The 17,302-nt window shown below is 28.8% G+C and overlaps 3 protein-coding genes across 11 annotated transcripts; 2 read left to right on the top strand and 1 right to left on the bottom strand.

The window, feature by feature from the left end:
* The first annotated feature begins 47 nt into the window (after nucleotides 1-47).
* On the top strand, nucleotides 48-6,155 carry Cln7 (CLN7/MFS domain-containing 8). 3 transcript variants are annotated; one of them, XM_012370206.2, is made up of 10 exons: nucleotides 48-308; nucleotides 1,878-2,022; nucleotides 2,267-2,414; nucleotides 2,595-2,838; nucleotides 2,942-3,030; nucleotides 3,229-3,451; nucleotides 3,591-3,690; nucleotides 3,918-4,052; nucleotides 4,147-4,259; nucleotides 4,390-6,155. In XM_012370206.2, the coding sequence occupies exons 2-10, from the start codon at nucleotides 1,943-1,945 to the stop codon at nucleotides 4,881-4,883; spliced, it is 1,626 nt and encodes a 541-aa protein (XP_012225629.2). In that variant the 5' UTR covers nucleotides 48-308; nucleotides 1,878-1,942; the 3' UTR covers nucleotides 4,884-6,155. The 3 variants fall into 3 exon arrangements, with proteins under 3 accessions (XP_012225629.2, XP_012225628.2, XP_067211088.1); XM_012370205.2 differs by having other exon boundaries at nucleotides 48-321; XM_067354987.1 differs by lacking the exon at nucleotides 48-308 and adding an exon at nucleotides 1,358-1,488.
* A 996-nt stretch (nucleotides 6,156-7,151) lies between these two features.
* LOC105674033 (zinc finger C4H2 domain-containing protein) lies at nucleotides 7,152-8,844 on the bottom strand. Of its 4 annotated transcripts, none has more exons than XM_012370083.2 (5): nucleotides 8,329-8,844; nucleotides 8,072-8,243; nucleotides 7,781-7,962; nucleotides 7,430-7,636; nucleotides 7,152-7,327 (listed from the first exon to the last, which is right to left on the bottom strand). In XM_012370083.2, exons 1-5 carry the CDS (start codon nucleotides 8,385-8,387, stop codon nucleotides 7,198-7,200), a joined length of 750 nt encoding a protein of 249 aa, XP_012225506.1. In that variant the 5' UTR covers nucleotides 8,388-8,844; the 3' UTR covers nucleotides 7,152-7,197. The 4 variants fall into 4 exon arrangements, with proteins under 4 accessions (XP_012225506.1, XP_012225504.1, XP_012225507.1 ...); XM_012370081.2 differs by having other exon boundaries at nucleotides 7,430-7,651; nucleotides 8,329-8,836; XM_012370084.2 differs by having other exon boundaries at nucleotides 7,439-7,636; nucleotides 8,329-8,824.
* A 628-nt stretch (nucleotides 8,845-9,472) lies between these two features.
* LOC105674083 (ras-related protein Rab-11A) lies at nucleotides 9,473-17,140 on the top strand. Of its 4 annotated transcripts, none has more exons than XM_067354996.1 (5): nucleotides 9,473-9,864; nucleotides 11,624-11,819; nucleotides 12,357-12,631; nucleotides 13,291-13,447; nucleotides 15,158-15,409. In XM_067354996.1, exons 1-4 carry the CDS (start codon nucleotides 9,825-9,827, stop codon nucleotides 13,425-13,427), a joined length of 648 nt encoding a protein of 215 aa, XP_067211097.1. In that variant the 5' UTR covers nucleotides 9,473-9,824; the 3' UTR covers nucleotides 13,428-13,447; nucleotides 15,158-15,409. The 4 variants fall into 4 exon arrangements, with proteins under 4 accessions (XP_067211097.1, XP_012225613.1, XP_012225612.1 ...); XM_012370190.2 differs by lacking the exon at nucleotides 15,158-15,409 and adding an exon at nucleotides 13,861-14,370; XM_012370189.2 differs by lacking the exon at nucleotides 15,158-15,409 and adding an exon at nucleotides 15,669-17,140 and having other exon boundaries at nucleotides 9,474-9,864.
* The last annotated feature ends 162 nt before the right edge of the window (nucleotides 17,141-17,302 follow it).

Here is a 17,302-nt window from a genome sequence, read left to right as displayed (position 1 = left end):
ATTCGATATAACGAAAGAAATGCGCGTGCATCTGCGGATCGATTTAATCGTATAGACCGAGATCTATGTAGATCTCAGAATCAGCTGTTTAATGTTGCGCTTACAATATTTGTCGTGTCAGCATATCAATTAGTAAGATTGAAGCAGTGTCATTGGTTCAACAACCTATTAGCTGTGTATGACTAATAATAACCGCGAAAGAAAGGGAAGAAAAGAAAGAACTGAGTCTGGAAGCGATTGCTGCAAAGCAATCTAGGTTCAAGTAGTGTTGCATTACTAGAGTCTTTCACAGTGTGATACAGAGAAAGGTGCATATATACAGTGAGTTACGAAGGATTTAAAATACCTACATTTGAAATATGTTAAGTGAAATATGTTAAGTGAAATATGTTAGATCAAGGATTGCCAAGTAACTTTGTGAGTAGAGACAAGAATCAGAATTGTATAAGATCAAATTGAATTTGAATTGAATTGAAGGTCAAATAATCGAATAATTGATGGAAATTTATGTATATATTGAACAAACATTCCATACATATATATTTCAGAAATATTTCTTTATTTATTTTATTTTTTATTACTTTAAATAAAATTTTATATTTAAAAAATTTTTTAAACGCATATATTAAGTATGTCAATTTGCTGCAGTAATTCTACTACAGTATTTTTATCTATGATCTTGTATATTGATTTTATATGTATATATATATATATATATATAAAAGTCGAATATATATGATTTTTTTTACAGCATTGCATTTGTAATAATATACAATATATATATTATGATATTTATAAATTAAAAATATATATATTAACTCGTTTTCCAATTTTTGTAAAATAGTTATATTATTATGATAAAAATATGACAATTATTTTACTTAAATAAATATAGATATATATATATAAATTGTATGAAATATTATATATCTATATCTAATATTATATGTCTGGAACATAACCATATGGGATATCCGGAAAATTAATTACTTGCTTTAACAAAATTTAAAAAATGGTTTATTTGATATTTTAATAAGACTGTGTAGAGAGAGAGAGAGAGAGAGAGAGAGAATATACTGGTCTTTTTTAGGATTAAATATTTTTTCAATTAAAGTTTAAATAATATTTCAAATTAACTGCAAAGTTATATTTTATAATAATAATTTTTAAATACATTTTATCATTTATATTTCAGAAATATAATTTACTACAAATTTTTAATATTAAAAACAATTTCATACATTAATACGAATATATATATATGTATATGTGGGTGTATATGCTTTTTGTTTTTTATTCTTTAAAATGATTTTATTATCTGTTCCTATTTGAAAAGCATAATCTACCAATGACCTTCAATTGACTATCTCTTATCAAAGAAGGCTACATCTCACATGTCTCACAAGTATCTCCCACTAATTATACATGCATTAAAAACTTGGGCAAAAGCAGTGTTACAGTGCACATCTTAATTTTATAATAATATTTGTAATTTTATAATAATATAATAATAATTTTATAATAATTTTATAATAATTTTTGGTATTCTAACATTGAAACATTACTTTTTAATTTAATTTTTATAATATATATATATATATATATATAATTTATATTAAATATTTACATAGATTTTATTTCCAAAATGTACTTGGCAATTCACTCTTTTCATTGTATTTTAATGATGACTTGCAATACTTATTATGTACATAAATACTCATTTCATCATTAAATTATCTAAATTATCTACATAAGACAGTTGATTATAGATAGTAGTGTAGATATAGGTTAATCATTTTAAAGTCATTTAAGAGTCAGCGAATATAAAGATCATTATAGTTTAAAAACTAATTTACATTTTTTTGTTTATATTTAAGTTGATGATCTATGTGGTGTATGCTGATAATTTATAAAAGTGTTAAGATTTATACTATTATAACAAATGTCTAATTCTTTAAATGGAGAACAAAATACCCATAAGACACTTTTAATGGATCGGTGTAAGAAATTTTTTGTTAGAAGGTAAGTTATATTAAAATTTTTATTATTAATTTCATATAAGTATTATTAGAAATAATATTGTTACATAAAGTAGTTGCTAATAAAATACATATTATTAACTACATGCTTAAAAAATAAAGCTAAAATAATTTAATTATCTAAATATGTATATATATATTAAAATGTTCATAATGCTTTTAAGAATGATTTGTATATTGTCTAAAACATTTAGGTACATTTACATAGATATATTGAATTTTTTTAGGCAAACTGAACTTCCAACTGATAATTTAGAGACTGAACTTGAAAGAAAAGAACGATGGAGGAGTGTTTATGTAATTTATTTTACCATGTTTCTCATGTCACTTGGCTTCAGTATTATACTTACTGGTGTTTGGCCATATTTAGACAAGGTATATAGCATATACAAACAAAATAATATTAAAATAATAAAAATTAAATATAATAATATTCCAGTAAGCTAAATATTAGTAATTATGTTAGCTAAATATTAGTAGTCATGTATAGTGTTGCAAATTGAATAAGCAAAATTAATGAAACTTGATATCTTACTATACATATTTATGTTGTAGCTGGATCCTACAGCAGGAAAAGAATTCATGGGTTACGTAGTTGCAGCTAATCCACTAGGACAAATGTTATTTTCTCCTTTGATAGGTTGGTGGGGCAATAAAAGAGGATCAGTAAGATTACCGCTTTTAGTGACCTTAGCACTATTCACTCTTGCATCAGCAGCTTATAGTATTCTTGAAGTGATGCCTGGTGATAGGAAAGCTTACATGATCACTGCTAGATTTTTTGTTGGTGTTAGTTCTGGTTAGTAAAAGTTTGTTCAACTTTTAGCTTACAATTAGTATAAGATTTATGTATCTAATTGTAAGACTCCTGTGTTTTTAAATTACATATATATTATTTACAGCTAACGTTGCAGTAGCAAGATCTTATATATCTGCGGCAACCAAACTTGCAGAACGTACACATGCCGTTTCTATGATATCTCTTGCACAAGTAATTTTTGCCATTACATTTTTATATTAAAATATATAGTGCAAACGAAAAAATGTTATATTTCTTCATATTGTAACTTTTAGTAATTGCAATAATTTAATATATATAATCTTGTTAAAATTAGCTTTTACAAAAAAGATAATTGTATAATTTATACAAATTTTTTTTAAATTCCAAACAGGATATTATATTTTGCAGGTGCTGGGTTTTGTAGTGGGTCCTGGATTACAAGCTGCCGTAACACCTTTAGGAGACAACGGTGTAACATTTATGACCTACCTACCTTTAAATATGTATACGGCAGCTGGGTGGATTAATGTAATAATGGGAATTATCAATTTTATTTTGTTGTGTCCATGGAACTTCAAAGAACACAAAATTGCGATAAAAGAAGCTATGCATAATGAGGGTAAAGCTACAGGTAATATAAACTATATTATTTTTATTATTATGCTAATATACTGATATTAATTTATAAGTTTTATCATAATTTTGATTTAAAGACTAATCATAAGCTTTATTCTATTTGGGTGTAATATTAAATATTATTGAACTTGCAGAAAAAGAAACTTGGAAGTCCATAAAACCTGATCATTTGGCAGCATGGACCTTAATTTGCGCATTTTTTGTTTTAGTCTTTAATTTTGTTCTTCTTGAAACGTAAGTATATTTATTCTCTGATATAAAATTTATCAAAAAAAATCCAGAAAATAAGCATGAATGGACAAAGAAGATATTTAGAAAATTATAATAAATTCTTATTTATAAAGGCACTTAAGAACTTGATTTTAAAAAGTACATGCTGCAATAATGAAATTGAAGTCATAAATTAAAATCTTGATTATTCAAATAAAAAATTTTCATTAACAGATATGTTTTTTGTGCAGGCTTGGCACTTCACTCACTATGGATCAATTCGCTTGGTCTAAAAAAGAAGCTTTATATTATATGGGAATCATTATGAGCGTTGGAGCTGGAATAGCTTGCATTACATTTGTTATGATTGAGCCACTTTGTAAGAGGTAACTATTATCGATAAAATCTGTAATTATAAATAGATTATATCCAATTCTATCAAATACTATCAAATAATATAATTGTAATCGTTTCTTAAAGATTTCAGGAACGTAAAGTGATGTTATGGGGTGGATTCTTCTTCATGTTGATTGGACGAATATTATGTATTCCTATTCCAGGCATGGATCCTCCTCTAATTGCAGATCTTGGACGTGAGTATTTATAAGCTATATTTTTCTGATAAATAATTTTTTAATTTATGCTTATTTGTGCATATCACACAGTAAGTACTTATATAATTTATAGTGTTATGATAAAAGTGATTTCTTCAATCTTTTGTAGCATATAATAATATTACGAAAGACATCAATGGTACAGATATCTTAGGATGCCCAACCGCTCAAACATGGTGTTTGGATACTCCACAGATTACGATTACTCAATTTTTTATCGGTTATGGCTTCACATCCATAGGTTATCCCTTAGGTGTTACTTTGATACAAACTATATTCAGTAAAATTCTCGGTCCACGTCCACAAGGTGTATGGATGGGTTTAATGACAGGTGCGGGTTGTGGCTCTCGCGTTTTGGGACCAGTTTTTGTGGGCCTTATTTATACTCGTTGGGGAACATATCATACTTTTATTATTACCGGAATAATGATATTAATTTCCATGGTATGGTTATTATTTGTGAATAAACGTTTGATTCCGCCTGAGATAAAGAAAAGTATTGAAGCACCGGATAGACAAGAAAAGGACGAAATCCCATTAGTTCATTTGAGTTCTGATAATGGTCAAACATCGCACGAAGCTCAAAAGTTTAATGGTACATAAGAAAAACGAGATCTCTTTGCAAATGTAAGGTATAACTGCCATAACAAATCATATATGAACATCATAAAATGTTATTATGGCAAATCGATCTATTTTTTATGGATATACACATTAGATTTTTCTTAAATATGCAGATATTTTATATAATGTTATATACTTTGTTAAATATTAAGATAAGAAATAAATTTCTTACTTAGAATTATTATAAACGTAATTAAGATAAGAGAGATTTGTAATTTAGCAATGGTACAATTTGTTTAAATCTTAATATAATTTTTTATCAATTTTTAATTGAGGGACGTCATATTGATATTATTATTGTTAAATATTATTGAATTGAGTTGTGTGAAGATACTAAAAGCTTGCCATAGACAATGTCAATGCGATATTCATATGCCAATTATTCTTCCAATATTCATATTCTTATAAGTACTCATATTTTCCGAAAGACAAGAAATTGCAACTAAAGCATTTGCAGTATTTTTTTTATTACTATATTAGCATATTTTATTGTACATATAAAGAGTAAAAAAAATTCTAGCACAAATTGCTATTCTTATGTGCACTTGGAATACTACTTCTAAATTACTTTTTCGATAAATAAGAACAAAATACTTTAAATTATATAAAGTAAATTTATATGATAATGGATATATATATTCTAAGAGCACTTTTATTTTTTATAAACTTTAAAATAATGATTAGCTTACTACCACAATTTTATATAAACGATTTCGATAATATAACAAATTCTATTTATAAAATAGTACATGTAAAGCTCTACGCACAATAGAGAAAATATTAGGAATAAGAATAAATATTAAATATATTTATTCTTATTCCTAATATTTTCTCTATTGTGCATAGGGCCTAAGAGCGCCATTGTATTATAAATTAAAGGTAATATTGTGTACACAAATTTATTAGAGAGGCCATAACAAATACTTACTTGATGTGAAGTTTTTATTGAAATTTTGTTGCTTGTGATTGAATTAATTTATTTTTGGAAATCTTTTTCATGATATTATTAGTGCAATAACTACTTTTTGCTCAAAATACTTTTAGATATTGGATTGTTGCAACATATGTCATATAATATATACTGCATAGTTTGTTAATTTATACAAATACAACATAAATGCAACGTAAATCAATGCAAGAATGTAAGCATGTGCAGTTTGCTTTTCATGTAACTTGAAGAACAGACTGAATAGAAAAATTGTGTAGAATTTAGTCTTATATTAATAAAAAAATGAACAGGTGCATAAATATATTATTATTAATGCATTAATTTTTCTAATAAATATCTTTAAAAAAATAATAATATGAAGGATTATGACAAAAATAATTCAACATTAGTATCATAACTAAAAATATGTTTTGAATTGTTGCGAGTATGTATATAGAAAAATCATAATAAAAATAATGACAATATATATTACAAAAAGAAATGCGAACTATATTATTCAAAGTGCAATTAAATTGTAATTGTATAAAAAACAGTGATTCATATTTAAGAAATACAATGTTTTAAAATACTATATACATATATTTTTTTAGTATTTATATGAATAAAATGATTTAAATATACTTAATATTTAATCAACGAGCGTTACAATGTTACTCTACTTTGACCTATGGCGTTCAAAAATTAAACATAAAAAGAGAACTACACATGACATCAGTAACAGATAGTGCATATAAAATGTATTTCTACGCGTTCCGTCGTTTAAGTATTAATGATAAAAATCAAAAGATGTACTTATAATTACAAAAAAAATATATATTTATATCTATAATACATTTTACAAATTAATGGAAATAAAATAATGACAAATATGAAATGATAATAAATAATTTGAATCATTCTTGTTTGTTTATAAATATCTAATTCTCATTATTTATTTATTTTCTTAAATAAAAATTTCATAATGCATACCGATATAAAATTGTTATATTTATAAATCACGAGTAAATTGTGAAATATTAAAATTTTTTTATTTTTTTATAGCAGTAGTAGAAATGATTTGACTAATTATTTCTTGCACTTTTTTTGCATATACTCTTAATAATATAATAATAAGAATAAAAGCTATAAACCTAGAAAATGCTATCAAAAAATTGACATATTATGTAAACATACAAATTCTTATAGATGCTGTGCTATCACTTATAAATGCTAATGATATAATAAGAGTGCATAGTGTTGCTATGGATTACAAAAATGATTAATACATATACCTTTTTAAGACCAATTATAGAAATGCGGATTATATATATATATATATTCGTATATAAATAATTCTAATTACAATTAATCTTTCTTCTTTGGTTTCTTAGGATTGCGCGAACGCGATTTTGCTTTGCAAAGTGGACAAATTGGTGCATTTCTGTGAATTTGTTGATGGCATGAAAGGCAAGACTTCATAGGCGGTGGTTGTTGCCTGTGAGACGATAGATATAACATTTTTAACTATAGCAACAATAACAACAGAAATAATGCTTCTAATCTTATGTAAAAAATATAATAAGGGGTTGAGATATACCAGTGGTACCTGAATGTTGGAGCTGGAGGCCCCGGGGCTGGTGGTAATGGTCTAGGTTCTGGTTTGCTTGGTCCTTGAAGTGGTTGCGGTGCTAGGAAAGGCGTAGAACCACCTGGATGTCCAGGATGATGCAGTCCAAGAGGTGGTAACAAGTCATCACCCCGTACGTCTACTCTCCATTCCTTTTGCATCGGTCGTTCAAAGTAGCTATGAACAAACCGTCTACACAATAAAAGTTTAACTCAGGCCATAATTTTACTTTTCATTTTTTAACTGGTAATAGATACATTTTACTGCTGTAGTACTTTTACAGTTAAACTTTGATAATTTTGTAATAATCAATGTACTTACTCAGGTGAAATAAGATCTGATTCAGTCTCATATAACTCCGGTAACCTTTCCAAACCCAAAAATTCTCTGCGCATACGATCAATATCATGCTTCAATGGTTGATAATCGTTATTATGAATTAGTTTTGCAGTTTCCCTTGCTCTGTTACGCGCTTCCTCCGCTTGCTTGATCACCGATTCCATCTAACAAAATGTAAGCTTTTATTATTAACAATTTTATGTAATTCCAACATATCTCACATAATTTTATCTTATTTTATTTCCAAAAAAATAATGAGCAATCTAAATTTACTGCATTAATGTCCGCATGTATCTGACGCAGCTCTTCTACGTGTGCCATTTTTTCCTGCATCAGTAAATCCATTTCCTGTTTATATTCTAATAAACATTTCTCCTCCTGTTCAGTCTGCTCCACTTCTTGTATTATTCTTTGCTTCAGTTTTTCCAGTTGAACAGTTTTCGATCTGGCACAAAGGAAATTATAAGTAATACAATATCCGATCCAAAATAACATTTTATACAAAACATGCAAAACATTATATCATATACCTTATGTCTTTCAAAGCTTCCAGCTTGGCGAAGATTACTGCCGTCTCGGACGCTGACATTTCGGAACTTAATATTCTCGTTATGAGCTTTATGAAATTTCAGAAATAACTCTTAACTTATTGCACTATTGCATACTCGGAGCAATTAGTATGATTGGAAGAATCGTACATATAACAAAGTTAATAGTTAAACCGGCTATAGCGTTTTGGCAAAACTATTTGACAGAGATATCAAACAGTATTGTAAGAACACAGCGAACGAGTTCATTAATCGTTTTTTCATCTACCCGCGTGAGATAGTAAACTTCGAATCTCGTCAGAAATGAACGCTGTACGCCATCTGGGATGCTGGGAGTTGCAATCATAACACGCGCTCCGATTCAATCTCTCAGATCTTTTTCACTTCGCACATAATGTTATCTCAGTTGAAGAATCAATGACATTCAATATGAAACATGAATATACCATTGATCCCTATTTAACCTTAGAGTAGGCGCATAAATGATGTATGTATGTCACTCACAATCAGTATTCTTTTTTAATATCTAGCTCCGACGAAGAAATCTATGACGAGCAATTTCTGACGAACCAACATCGTGGTTCAACGAACGATTTATTAAGAAAGATAGACAAGTAGTCAAATGTTAATAATATTGGCAGATTGATAGCAAATGTGCTCAAATCTGTTATTTTACTTGCTGAGTGTGTGAAGAATAATATAATCGCAACAATTCGATCTTGATATAAATATTACATCTAAAAAACCAGGTCAAATTTAAATAATTACGCTCTAAAAGACATGTAGAATAATTTTAATTTTATTATGTTCATAAAAAATGTAATAATTAATTAGAATATGTGTAAAATATTTATATATTATTTTTAATATATAGAAAATTGTAAGCACAAAGCATTAAGTGTTGCATATTTACTCGATAAATGACTAAGAAATATAGAATTTAAATATTTATAAATTTATATTCAACACGTGATTAATTTTTTTATTTACATATATTCTGTTGTTACGCAAGTTTGTCTGAATACACCTTTATTCTCCTTTCCTTTTCCATCCTGGTTGATTCCACTCTTTAGTAATCGTATAGTTTATGCACAAGAGGCCGCACTGGGCGACGCGTGCGCATAACAGTTACGGATTGCGCATGCATGGTTTATCGGCTTTGGAGGGGCGTAGAAAGGAGGCCATATTGTACGGAGTTAAATTGAAAGAACGAAAATAATTGTATCGCCGTTGAGATCGTTCGCTCTCTCGCGGTGTCCGCGCTCCGCCTTTGGTTTCCCCTATTTTTATCCCGTATCGTTTACGCGACGGCATCGCCTCGTAATCCGCGTGCCGCGGCCAGCCGAGAGCAGCGCGAAGCTAATCGGCCGCCTCCTGTCTTTGTATATAAGCTGTACATCGCGCAGTAGTACAACTCGACCCTAAGGGCATCCGACGTCGTCTCGCTAAAAGGTGTTTGGTTGCTTGCTGTAGTCGAGATGGGCACTCGGGACGACGAGTATGACTATTTATTCAAAGGTAAAAATCGCAACTCCTCGCTCGGCCGTAATCGTCGTGTATTCGGGAATGCTGCCTGCCACACGATTCTCGCCCCGTGACCTACGGGAATCGCTGTCCATTTCCGATGCGTCGTACATATGTTGTACGTCACGCCGAACGTCACTTTTGTGCGGGTATAAACGACGAAACAGTCCGTCGCGATTTAATACGCGCGCGATGACATCAGAGACGATGATCCATCGTTGTCGCGCGGACGGGCTACGCTCCCGTGGGCGTCCTCCAGCGGTGCTCCGCACCACTGCATAACGTCGACGGGACGAGCTCCTCGTCGACGGCTTGCCGCATTCACCGATTCCGGTCTCTTATATCTTCCTGACTCAGCTCTCTTCCCGTCGGGAGATACGCCCGCGATTTTTGCATTACGCATGTAAAATCGGGCGAGCGCGCGCGATATACACATATCGAATATACACGATGCATGATTGCGTGTCCGTGGTGTTACTAGCCGCTGTCTCGATCATTGTATATACGTGTGTGTAGCGTGCGTGCATTCGTGTGCGTGCTTACGTTACGGATACGTACGAAATTTCTTTTGACCTTGTCATTCCATATCATTTGCATTTTCCGTAAAGAGAGAAGAGCACGAAGATTACTGCATACGTTATCGTGTCAGCTGTTGTATTTATTTTTCGACTCGTCATTTTCCACAGCAATTAACATCAATGAATTGAGCGCTCGTGGGTTTGAAATAGACTTTTATTCGGCTATTTAACGTTGATCGATGGGATACTTCTATTAGCGTTCGTGGATCTTGACCCTTGACTCCATAAAGATATAATATACTGACGTCGTGATCTGAATGTACATTGTTATTACTATGCGTACATAAGTTTAGTAAGTTTATGTTTTTCTTTGTTTGGGCATTCTTGAAATATTTAGGGTGTTATTTGAATACAAATTATAGCTGATTTTATACAGTTAATTTTGCAATTAAAAATAAGGTAGGACAAAATTCTATTTGTTTTTTGGAATTGAAATAAATACTATTCTTATTTTCTTAAAACAAAGCGATTACTTATAAATACTATTATTATTTTCTCAAAACAAAGCGAACACTTATAAACTTGTTTAAACTTTAATAATTTATCTCAATGCATTTGTTAATTCCATATGTTTGTGATATATTTATTATACATAGATTACATAAGTATATCATATTTATATTTCTTGCACTTTGTTGATGGCAGATGTGGAGTGAGAGGAATAATCATGTCTTTGCTTGCTATACTTCCCAGATGTACAAATAGAATATCTACAGGAAGAACACACACAAACATATAAATTACTTTATGATGTGGCAGTGATTCATTGATTCATGACAGAATTTTTCCAGTTTTATAGATAAAGAGCTTTATGCACAAGTATTTATCAAATCCTTGCATTTAGAGATATTCAATTTTTGTCATTTACTATGCATTAGTTGATGCATCGATTTCAATAATAAAATTTTGTAAAACTTTTTGATTATTTCATTTAAAACAATTAGTATAACATCATAATATTTAATTATCTTTGGACACTTATGATAATAGCATGATAATAGCTTGTCTCTATCATGACACAAAAATAATCAAATATCTTGATATGTACCTAGTATGCAAAAGAAAGAAATATTCAATGTCTGTCACAAAATTTTTTCTCAAACATTGACTAATCAATTCAAAGATTTAATAATTGCTCAGCATTTTACTAACCAATTTTCTTCGTTTTTTTTCAGTTGTTCTTATTGGAGATTCTGGAGTAGGGAAAAGTAATCTTCTATCTCGATTTACGAGAAATGAATTCAACTTGGAATCAAAATCTACTATCGGAGTGGAGTTTGCAACGCGCAGTATACAAGTAGATGGCAAAACCATTAAAGCCCAAATTTGGGATACAGCCGGACAAGAGCGTTATCGCGCGATTACCTCAGCGTAAGTATAAATTTTTATATTACATTACATACATATATTTGTTAAGAAAGAATGTTAACAAAATAATGAATTATTTGCAACAAAATGTAGGATGTAGACAACTGTGCAAGAGTCTCAATTTTTAACATTTTGCTACAAAAATATTGAAACAAAAAACTAACAGATTTTTTTATAGTAAATAACATTAATTATAGCATTTAAATCTTTTTATCTTAATTTTAAATATTTTTTTCAGTTAGTCTCAGAATTAACATTCTATAATTTGCAATTAAAATATTGCAATTTTAGTTAGAACTTAGTTAGAACTTATCAGAAAACTAAAGATTTGTGACATTTATACTGCTGAGATTTATTTAATTTGTTAAAATTATTTTTATTTAATATCAAATGATTCTAATAAAGTAAAAAGCTAATTATATATCTATAGAAGTATGGAAAGATAATAAAATCAAAAAATATTTTATGTAAAATTGGTTTGACGTTTGTTATAGATGTTGTACGTAGCATGCATATTAATGATGTTTCTTGAATTATTAGATATTATCGCGGAGCAGTTGGTGCACTACTTGTGTACGATATTGCGAAACACTTGACATATGAAAACGTAGAAAGATGGTTACGAGAATTACGGGACCATGCCGATCAGAATATTGTGATCATGTTAGTGGGAAATAAGTCAGACTTAAGGCATCTGCGTGCTGTTCCAACTGATGAGGCTAAGGCGTTTGCTGAAAGGAATGGCTTATCTTTCATTGAAACATCCGCTTTAGATTCTACTAACGTTGAGACAGCGTTTCAAAACATATTAACAGGTAATAGATCGTTTTCATTCATGATATTGTCATGATATTGTCATATTAAAACTAGCGTATACTGAATTAATTGTAGAACATTGTACATTATGTTAGAACTATAATTTGGCTAACATGCTGGCGTCTATTTTTGCAAAGACCATTATACTTTCATATAGTTATCAATGCTATGTGTTACACATATTACCTTTTTTAATGTTCTAGGATGTAGAATTTGTTTTATTGTTACATAGATATATCTAGTAAATTACCAAAATTCTAGAAGCTACTAACAAATTTTTAATATACGTACATGTTATTTTGATTTATATTTTCACAACAGTTTTTATGTATTAACTAATTATATATATTTATATAATTATATAAATTTATGTTTTTCTTTATTTCTGAATAGTACCGACTGCAATAATGCAATAGATTTAAATATATAATATGTTTCTTATATGATATTTATATTAACTAACTTTATATTAAAATAATCTTTCATATAAAAATCTTTTTTTTTAAATAATTAGTATATATTTTATTTTTTTAATTATTGAAAGATTTTATTTGTTATTAGAGTTAAAATATTTATTATTTACTAAGTTAAATCGTGCAAATATATTTTGCAATTTTATTTAATTGTTTGTCACTCATTGAATTTGTTATGTTTACAGAAATATACAGAATCGTATCGCAAAAACAGATACGAGATCCACCTGAAGGTGATACAATCCGGCCACAGAACGTAGAACAAATTGAAGTCAAACCAACGATGAATGCTGAGGGAATGCGTAAGCAGTGCTGCCAGTGACTCACCTTGTTGCTTAAAATGTGTGTACACGCAAATACAGTATAAATATCACGGAAGTACAGTTGGATAATATCTAATTTTTAACGAAAAAAAATATTTCGTTTATGGTGCAGTAAACAGTTTTTGGGATGATTATCTGTACAATAGAGTAGATTTAATATAAGAAGATTGTGGTTAGTTCATAAATGTTAACTTGATTGTAAATTAAGTTAATTTTAACATATATCAAAATTAAATATTACTAAAGACACTTCCATCACGGTTTTTTTATTCCAGTAATTTGTGCTTTATATATTTTGTGCTCAACTCTGAAGATCATATCGATAATTGAATCTTTAATTTTTCTATATATCATAACTACGAAGATTTATATATATTTAATTTTCTAGTAAGAATATAAATTATATAAAATATTTAAAATTGTTTGTTGCAGAGGATATTATGCAATTTATACTGGATATTTATAAAATCACTGGACTTCTTTTCAATCATATATCTCTTGACCAATTTGGAATTGATATTTTTTCAGTAAATATGTTAAAGCATTGATGAATTCTAAATAATTAATAATAAAAATATTTTTTTGCATGCTAAGTTTCAAGAAACTAAGTAACCACACTATATTATTCAACTAATATTAATTTGACAAAATCTTAATATCAGATATATAGTTCTCAAATTACATAATGCTGAAACTTAGAATGCCATAATAATTCGTAATTTTTTTTTTGTTAAAAAAAATTGATTTTAAATTGGTTAAAGAATTTATGATTAAAATAACATCCAATGGTTTTTAGATATTCTATATAGTTAGATCAAATGCTGTGTAGCAAGATCTTTAAATGAGGCAGTAAAAATAAAAGCGATATTTGTAGTCGATAATAAATATGTATCACTGAATGTGTTGCAAATCATTTATAATAAAGAATATAGTTTACTTTTATGCTTTAATTAAATACTTTAAAATATCTAAATCAACATCAAAACATGATACATTAATCAGACTGGTCGTATTTTTTATATACATAATAACATTCCATTAATAGTATCATGTTATATTCGATATATAAATAAATGTATATAAGATTCTTTTTTGCTTTAACAATTTCAGAAAACTCTTAATTTTTGATACAAAGTGATTTTAATTTCTTTTTTAAATAATTTATTCTATAATTATAAAGTAGAGAAAAAATTTCAATAAAAATCAACATTCAGTATTAATTATATAAAATGATTCATGCGAGATGTGCTATAATCTTTAGGTGATTTCTGACGTCATTGTGAAGAAAGTTTACATGAGCGTGGGTGTAATTCTGAGTAATTGTGAAGTTATGTAATGTTCATACATTCTTCTCAAGAAACATATCACTATGAATAGTGCAAAAGTATTATTAGTTACATTTACGTATCTTTATAAGCATTCTTGCTTCTGTTCTTTTGTATTTTGTCTTTTTTTTTTTTTTTATGCAAAGCATGGGGATATACTTCTATCTTAGATATAGAAAATGCAAGAGAAAAACATAGACTTATTTATGATTTTTATTTTATATTGTTCGCAATTGATTTCTCTTTAAGACTTAAGCAGCCATATATTCGTAATCTTTCAAAATCATTAATCCATGCTTATGTGAATTTTTCCACTCAAGATTTTTTCAGAAATCAAATTCTGAAGTTATGTCACGTTTGTGTGAAACGCTGGATAATAGGCTCAACTATCTTTTCTTGTACAGATATTTTTTAAACCGCAACTTTTTGAAAGTTTATAATCCCATTGATATACTATACACACAACATTTGTTTAATTGGATCAATTATTTGTACTTGAATAGAGAGTACATTAACACATCTACACATTAAAATATATATTCGAAGAGAGAGAGAGAGAGAGAGAGAGAGAGAGAGAGAGAGAGAGAGAGAGCAACACAAAGAAAAAAAAAAGGTATGTTAATGATGTGTTAGAGTCAATATAGTAATGCAAAAAGTTTCATATATATTATCTCTCTCAAGACATTGCTGAATTGCTATATACACTTGACGCCAGATGCAACTGCGTCTTTTGATGCATCAGAATTCGTATATATATCGCAATTTTATTTATGTCTTTAAAATCAGATGTACAATAAGTAAAAATGTAAAAAAAAAAACAATTGATAATTATTGTTTACAGAGTACAACTTTAAATATTTATTATTTAAGTGCTGCGCCAATTCCACAAAGAGTTTATTTAATTTTATTTTACAGAAGCAGTCATATGGGGGAGGAAAAAGCGGAAGTACTAACTGGAGATAGCTATAACAGGTGCATAACAGAACGAGAGTTAAGACTATATGCGCAAGCATGTAATGTCGTATGCTAGAGAAGAGTTTTATCCTATCAGTGCAGGACATCCATCAATCCACATATGAATATGCATTACATGTTCATGGAATTAATCAAGTAAGGATAAGCGTCAAAAAAATTAAACGACGCTGTAAACGCGAATGCGCGCGAACCATTCTGTCCGCGAAAAAAAAAGATCATCTTTACTCTCTCTGTCTGTCTCTCTATCTGTCACGATATAAATTATGTTATAATAAATAAATGTTGTATTACTGCTTCTTTGTAATACATATATATATATATAAGCGATTCTTCTTAACGCATAGCGTGATCGTGAGTATGTGAACAGTTTATGGTCGTATATGCAATGAAGTATCATGAATAAGTACTATCATGCACTACATAGAAAACAAATACGATATAGATAATGGGCTTACACGGTGATTGATAAAATGGCGGTGAAAAAAAAAAAACAGCTAAACTAAGATAGTCCTTTCTCGTTGCTCACTCTCGGCTCTTCATAAATAATAGTACTAGTCTGTATAAGCTTGGGCACTACAATGCTTCGGGATTACTTTATTTTTTCACTGAGCTTTCCACCAAACTTCTTACCGAATGAAAACTGTATAAGAATTATTACAAAGGAAGCTGTATAGTAGGCATTTTTCAAAATCTCTAAAAATAATGTTGCTTTCTGTGTGGCTGTACTGCAATACGTTATTGTCTCTCATGAGCTTTTATTGTATCCTAAATAAAATAGAGAGTGAGTAAAGTATTAATAAATGGAAGTGTCTACTTGATGGATTACATGAAGGATCAGCGATTTTCAAATCTACCACTTATATAATCTTTAGAAAAAATTATGGAAAAAAAAGGCAAGGTTAATAAAAGGTAATCATAGTGCATTGTGCGTGCGTTTAACCTGATTTTTAGTACGTATAATTTATATTATATTATCGCGAATTATATATATCCGTTGTAAGAAATGAGAAATGATGCGTTGTTTCTCGAAGCAATCTTAAAGATGATAAGATAATTACAAGTATAATTACCATTTGATATAGTGGGCTTATTACTTTATTATGGACAACTCAGAACTGTAATATGTATAAGCAATGTCAAAGTGACCATAGTTTTCTACAGATATCTTTTATTAATTCTGTATCCTTAGGCTTACAAATTACAGAACTTAGGGAAAGCAAATTTCAATTTCCTTTATTCTAAGTAAAATAAATTTATATAGTTGAGTAATGATTTAAAGTATTATAAGATTACTTCAATCACCAGTTGATTTGACATACAAAAGGGATATTATATATACAACAACATAGATTATTATTAATAATGTCTTGTATTTCGTTATTTTATTAATAAAATACCAAATTTGCTTTTAAGATGAATGTTTGTGACGAGTGTATCAGCAAATGCTTACAAGTGATAATAGCTCCCATTTTTACGTTGTAGCAACATATTTATATAATAGAATTGCTGCGTCTCGCGAAATATAAAGTATTATCATGCTAATAATTCAATATATATTTTATAAAGCTGCTATT

This window comes from Linepithema humile, chromosome 5 (genome assembly GCF_040581485.1).
Source record: "Linepithema humile isolate Giens D197 chromosome 5, Lhum_UNIL_v1.0, whole genome shotgun sequence".
NCBI lineage: Eukaryota > Metazoa > Arthropoda > Insecta > Hymenoptera > Formicidae > Linepithema > Linepithema humile.
Note: the sequence above shows the minus strand (reverse complement) of the source record. Positions and strands in the feature narration are given on the sequence as shown.

Coding starts and splice junctions, on each gene's coding strand:
- Cln7 (XM_012370206.2), top strand. CDS start 1,943: ATGTCTAATTCTTTAAATGGAGAACAAAATACCCATAAGACACTTTTA. Junction 2,839..2,941: donor TTTTGTTGGTGTTAGTTCTG/GTTAGTAAAAGT, acceptor TATTATTTACAG/CTAACGTTGCAGTAGCAAGA. Junction 4,053..4,146: donor ATTGAGCCACTTTGTAAGAG/GTAACTATTATC, acceptor CGTTTCTTAAAG/ATTTCAGGAACGTAAAGTGA.
- LOC105674033 (XM_012370081.2), bottom strand. CDS start 8,387: ATGTCAGCGTCCGAGACGGCAGTAATCTTCGCCAAGCTGGAAGCTTTG. Junction 8,244..8,328: donor GAAGCTTTGAAAGACATAAG/GTATATGATATA, acceptor CCTTTGTGCCAG/ATCGAAAACTGTTCAACTGG. Junction 7,328..7,429: donor CCAACATTCAGGTACCACTG/GTATATCTCAAC, acceptor ATCGTCTCACAG/GCAACAACCACCGCCTATGA.
- LOC105674083 (XM_012370189.2), top strand. CDS start 9,825: ATGGGCACTCGGGACGACGAGTATGACTATTTATTCAAAG. Junction 9,865..11,623: donor GTATGACTATTTATTCAAAG/GTAAAAATCGCA, acceptor GTTTTTTTTCAG/TTGTTCTTATTGGAGATTCT. Junction 11,820..12,356: donor TATCGCGCGATTACCTCAGC/GTAAGTATAAAT, acceptor TTGAATTATTAG/ATATTATCGCGGAGCAGTTG.